At 41.3% G+C, this 5,673-nt stretch overlaps 1 protein-coding gene across 1 annotated transcript in view; it reads right to left on the bottom strand.

The window, feature by feature from the left end:
* LOC102378258 (stabilin-2) overlaps positions 1-5,673 on the bottom strand; it is a 140,802-nt gene that overhangs the window by 7,726 nt on the left and 127,403 nt on the right. Inside the window, 3 exon segments of the mRNA XM_025193798.1 lie at positions 1,680-1,784; positions 4,532-4,690; positions 5,590-5,673. The exon segment at positions 5,590-5,673 is cut by the window's right edge and continues 3 nt beyond it. Coding sequence (XP_025049583.1) covers positions 1,680-1,784; positions 4,532-4,690; positions 5,590-5,673 — 348 coding nt within the window.

The raw sequence follows: 5,673 nt of genomic DNA on the forward strand, positions 1-5,673 counted from the left end.
GGGGGGAGAGGTGGGGGAAATGTAACTTTATGGAGCACAGTTAGTTTGGATTTGGGATTCTGTGCAGTGGAATGGTACAATCTTAGGCTACATGCTGATTCAGCATAAATGTGGTGTCTGGGGGGTATAACCTTTTACCAAAATACAGACTAGTATAACTCCTGGTATGGATGCATTGGTATCGGTATAAAATTGCTTTGTGGTGTTAAGCTTTATTCCCTTGTTTGTATAGGAATAAAATATACTGGTAAAAATATGTCTAGAATGGTATGATTGCATCTAAACTGGGGGGGTGGAATAGGGGTGTTCCATGTAATCTGTCTTAGAGTGGTGTAACTCATCCTCTCCCCCCGCTCTACTAGTTAAGGTAAAGTAATGCAACTTGTATAGAAGTCCTTTGAGCTGTTTTGGTTGGAGTGTAACAGACAAAGTGCCAGATCTGCCTACACTAAGATGAGGGCCCAAGAGCATCCATGAACCTTGCACTACACTGTTTTCTTTGCTCTGAATGTGATTACTCGATAACTAGTGTCAGAATTGGAATTGCCACTTAATGTTATTTTTCTGAAATATTTTGATGATGATCTCAGATTTAAAATGAATGAAAAGTTGCTGCAAATTGTTCCATGGGACAGAAACTTTAGTCTGTCCAAACTAGAACTTTCAAGAATTGCCAGAGCAACACCTGAACTCACAACGGGCCTCCCTCTGGGTGCATACACATGTACTAACTTTCTGACAGTTAAGGTGGCTTAACTTTTTTTTAAGCTGATTTAACTGTCAGAGTATAAACACGTACGTGCAGCAGAGTTGTTTTAAATGCAGCCTGAGATAATACATCTCTGAGGTATATTATCTTGGGCCACAGTAGGCAAGGCAGCTTAGTTTACAAGACAGCTGCTACCATGTGAAGGAGCTATATATGTGTATGCTATGATATGGCTTAATTTGGTTTAGTTAAGTCTCCTTATTTTAGGCCAGTTTAGTATGTGTGTATATACCCTCCTTGCACATCAAATCTAGAGGGATGGTAAGCTTGGACTACTGAGGGAGCTGAGGAGCCAGCCCACCCACTGACCCACCTGACTGGAAACCAACCTGCCCGCTTTGTGTCCAAAGTCCTGATGGGAACAAGGGCTCCTAATACATGTAATTACAACACGTTGGAGCTGACTTGATTCATTGAGTCTGCCGGAGCGTGGCAATTGCCATGCTCCAGCTGACTCCAGTGTTATGTGTAAAACTCATTCGAGCTTTAGTTAAAGTGCCCCTGCCACCATTTTTCAGCATGGGTATGCTGATCCGTGTGATGCTGTAGGCGCTTTAATTAGTGTGGCTCTCAGAGCTGTGCTTATTGAAGTGCCCACTCCCTCCCCATCTCCCAGAGCACATCTATAAATGCCCAACACGTTCTTGTTCTGCAATGCTTCGGTTTCTAGAACTGGTATTTTTAAACAGCTCTGGTGGTAAACTTGTTCTCAGGGTTTAAACCTTTTAAAGCTTTCAACTTCTTTCAAAGGAAAACTTGTAACCAAAAGGAGGAAAAACCCCAAAGGAGCAATTACCAGGTTTTAAGGTGCTAGAGGTAGATCTTGTGAACAAATTATTCATAATTCTCAGCAATGAACTCCAGAAAGAAGTTTAGAAAAGAAAAGGGGGGAGAAAACCCCCCAACTTACAGGTATTGGAGGAGCCTTTAAAGGTGCTGAAATGACATGGATTATCCCGTTGGAAGCAATTATATCCCACTCAGTAATAGCTCTTCCATCCACAAAACTGGTCTCCTAGCCAAGAAGAAAACAAAAGGAACCGAGGGACTTTAAAGTAAAACTTATTTCTCTCAGGTTTTCAGTGACTGGGGTGAGGGCAACTTCTTGTGTGACCAAACAGCTGCTGAAAGCAAACACCTGGCCTGGTTACAGGATGCCATAGCCCAGGATCACTCCAGTTCCCCAGCGCTTTTCTACAACAGAATTTACTGGCAGGAGGGGGGCTGTGGTCTCACAAGCCAGCAGATTGACTTCAGTCACTATGTGCCTGTATCACATTTTCATGCCTGGCTCAATAGTGAAGTTAGTTGTTTATCAACAGAACAAGTGTAATAACCAGAGCAACAGGGAATCTTCCTCCATGCCATCCTGCCAGCGTACTTCAACATTAAACTGGAGCAATCACATAGCCCTCTGTGTCCTATCACTATTTGCTGTCTGTGATGAAGCTGCCCCTTGGGCTGGGGATGCTCTGAAGTGGGTGTTTAGCTAATTCAACTCATTTAAGACAGATCACTGAATAGGCCCTGGATGATAGCTTTTCAGCAATCTGGAAGCAGAATGGGAGCAGTAACAGATTAATCCATCAACCCTGTTATCACCCCCAGAATTTTTAAATCTACCTGACAAACGTGTGGAGCCCTGGATTCTCATGCAACAATCCTGAGCTTCTGCCAAGTCCCTTTATTCTGGTTTGTATCGCTCAAAGAGGATCGATCTTTTTGGCTGGTGATTCTCTCTGTGTGGTTAGGTAGCATACGTCCAGCTTCCTACAGCTGTGGGGTCTAGGTTTACCAGGGGAGCTTGGAAGCGATGGTGACAACCTACAGGTGGCGGTGTTGGAGGTAAACTGGCTTTGCCAGGTGCAGGAAGATGCAAACAACTTTTTGCCCCACACAACATGTGCTGGGCCTGGTGGTGGACTGAAGCCAAGGCCTTTAACCATTTTCCTACTTTCTTTATAGACTGAAGTTTTGCACGCCAGCAAACTTCTTCAGATAGCAACCACTGTGGATGATTTTGCACATAAGTAGGTGACAGCTTTTCTGGCATTACAACACAGCAAAGAATGATTCATGTATGTACTGGCAAAAGAGAAGAATTGACCAGAGCATCTGTGGTTTACTATGAGAGAGAGGACATGCCCAGCTGCTTCCTGAGAAATGTTGGTTTCCATAGCCTAAGAAGATGGGGATGCTAGTCCTTGCACATCCTCCAAATTACCTTTAGCTTTCTTTATAGTGAACATGTATGTAGCTGTGTGCCAGCAGCAGCGGGATTGGATGAACACCTTTTTCAGTTTTGCCTATGCAGCTATAACACTGCCACTGAAGCATGTTTCTACTAGAGCTAGGAAACCTCTTCCTGTAATCCCTTATTTCAAAAACTCTCATTTTTTTTTCTATCCCTTTAGTGCTCATTTTAAAAGCCTTCAAAAAGCATCATGGGACTGTTCTGTAGTGTTACTGAAAAACAAACTGGCTATAGAAAGGCAAGTGTTTAGCTGACTGCAGTTAGACATTTCATTGAATTTATCTTCCACCCTCATGGGCGCTGCTGTAAGTAGGGACACTAAAGAACTATAGAGACCATTTGTTTAATTCAGCTTGTTAGAAAGATTGTCATTCATCCCCCAACCACCTTTGAAGTGATGTAGTGGTGCATGTTGGAGTAGACATGTTGCAGACAGGGGCGCACTCTAGTGTTAGGAGCACATTCATTCATCCCCATGTGAAGTCTCAAGTGTTTTCTACACAAATCAAGGAGAACAGAAAATAGATTTTCCTGGTGGATTTTAAACAAGGAGTTAAAATTCTTCTGACCACAGGGCCTGGGAATTTTCTCTCTCTGACTTGATCAGGGAGAGAGATGGAGAAGCTGATTTTGTAAAAGCGATTATTTTCTAGGTCAAATATCAGTCAAAGGAAAAAAGTGGTAGTGGAAAGAACTATGATTCTAATACATGATACATATTAGTACTGTGCTGAGACAATGGTTGTGTCATGACTGTATAGGTAATTGTGCACTAGGCCATACTGGATTAAAAAAATCCTCATGTTGTGTACTGTAATTGTCAGTGTCAAATGAAGAGAAGGGAGAGGGTTGGGGACAGGGAAGGGGATGAGAGCAATTTTGTTCCACCCTTGCCCTATTCATTTATATCTAATCATTTGTCTTCCTTGAAAAGCCCACATCAGGTTGGCTTATTTCTCTAGTCAAAGAAAGTTGGATGCACATTCCTTGGAAGTTTGAGCTAATCAAAAAGTGAACACTTCTTATTATTATTGTGTTCTTTCAAATACCTCTTCAATTAAAAAAAAAAAGCAATAAAAAGAGTAGTTTTCACTGAAATAACAAAATTAAGGCAAACCATTATTTTGTGGCAAAATACTATTTCAGTCAGTATTTTTTAAATTAAACTTTTTGAGCAGCTGAATGGTAATCTTCCAGTCCCCTTCAGCCACCATGCTGCTGTCTCCAGTTAATTTGCCAGTCAGAGGTGAAAGTTGGAGCCTAACCAGCATCCCACCACTAGATGCTTCTAGCTTAATAGCCAAACAACTTTTTTCCCTGCACTACTTCAAGTTGTCTCCTTGTCAGAATCCTGTCACTAAATCCCGGATAACTTATTTTGGAAATCCTGGTTTCCTGGGGACTAGAAGACATGAAACTAGAATTAACTGCCTGAACAAATTAAGACCAGTCCCTTGCTATTGTAAGCACAGCAGAAGATGGAGAAAAGATTCATGTGTAAAACATACCTGTTTAATTGTAGGGAGCTGAAAATCCTGGCTGAGGCTGCGGGTAATTAAAAGTTTTTTCCCTATCCGGGTTTGAAGAGTAGTTCCATTGGCCAGGTCTTCATAAAACATTGTGCTAGCATTGGACAAATGATATTCAATGTCTCGTCCAGAAAGTGTCTAAAGAGGAGGAGTAAAGTATGGGAACATTAACGCGTCCAATTATTGTACCTGATTTTACCACTAGGGGAAATTCCCATGGTATATTTTTGTATTTGTCATCCCAGCTGCAGCATTCATACTACCTGACTAGGCATCTTTAGGGAAATCCCCACACTAATAAGGGATCATGTTTCTCTTACTCCCATAGTACTTCAAACAGTGGCTGGACATGAGGCTTTAATTCTTTGCCCAGTCATCTACAGGAGAGAGGAGCTGCATTGACACTCAAATCACAGCCCAAACAGACAAACAGGGACATATGTCCATGTTAACCAAAAAAAAGGGAGTACATTTTGGGTCAGTTTCAGGAAATGTGCCAGTTTCAGCTTAGCTAGTTCATCACTATGGGATAACCTGTGTCTTAGGATGAAATCTTGGCCTTATAAAGGGCCAGGATATTGCCCTTAAATTTTAAAGCAAAATTTGAGATGGAGACTATCATACCAGGCAGAAAAGCAGCCTCCTTTCAAGGGTGTTGGTATGGGGTACTTGCTACAAATGTGCAAACAACGTTCCTAACAACTCTCTCAACAGATGCAATTGCAAATAGACAGCTGACCTCACACCTTGGAAGGACTTATCTATGTGATAACAAAAAAATGCTCAATGGAAGAAGTGTCTTGCAACATGTTTGAATGTAGCATTTTTTTTTCATTCATAATTAGGTAATGGAAAGATAGCAAAGAAACACACCTACCTTGTTCAGTAGTAGCATGAGAGCCAAACTCTTTAGGTTTATGTCACTTTACATTCACTAATTTTTATTTTAATTTCAATTTTAACATACTTTTGAAACTCATAAATACTTAAAATGGTCTCTTAATGTGAGAAAAGAAAAGGAAAAAATAGACCCTCACCTCATTTTCCCTTAGTCCATTATTGTTTGGAGCAAAGAGAGTGGCTTTGGTTTACAAGTCTGGGAGGGATTTCAGGAAACCTTT

Source organism: Alligator sinensis, unplaced genomic scaffold (genome assembly GCF_000455745.1).
Source record: "Alligator sinensis unplaced genomic scaffold, ASM45574v1 scaffold74_1, whole genome shotgun sequence".
Taxonomy (NCBI): Eukaryota; Metazoa; Chordata; order Crocodylia; family Alligatoridae; genus Alligator; species Alligator sinensis.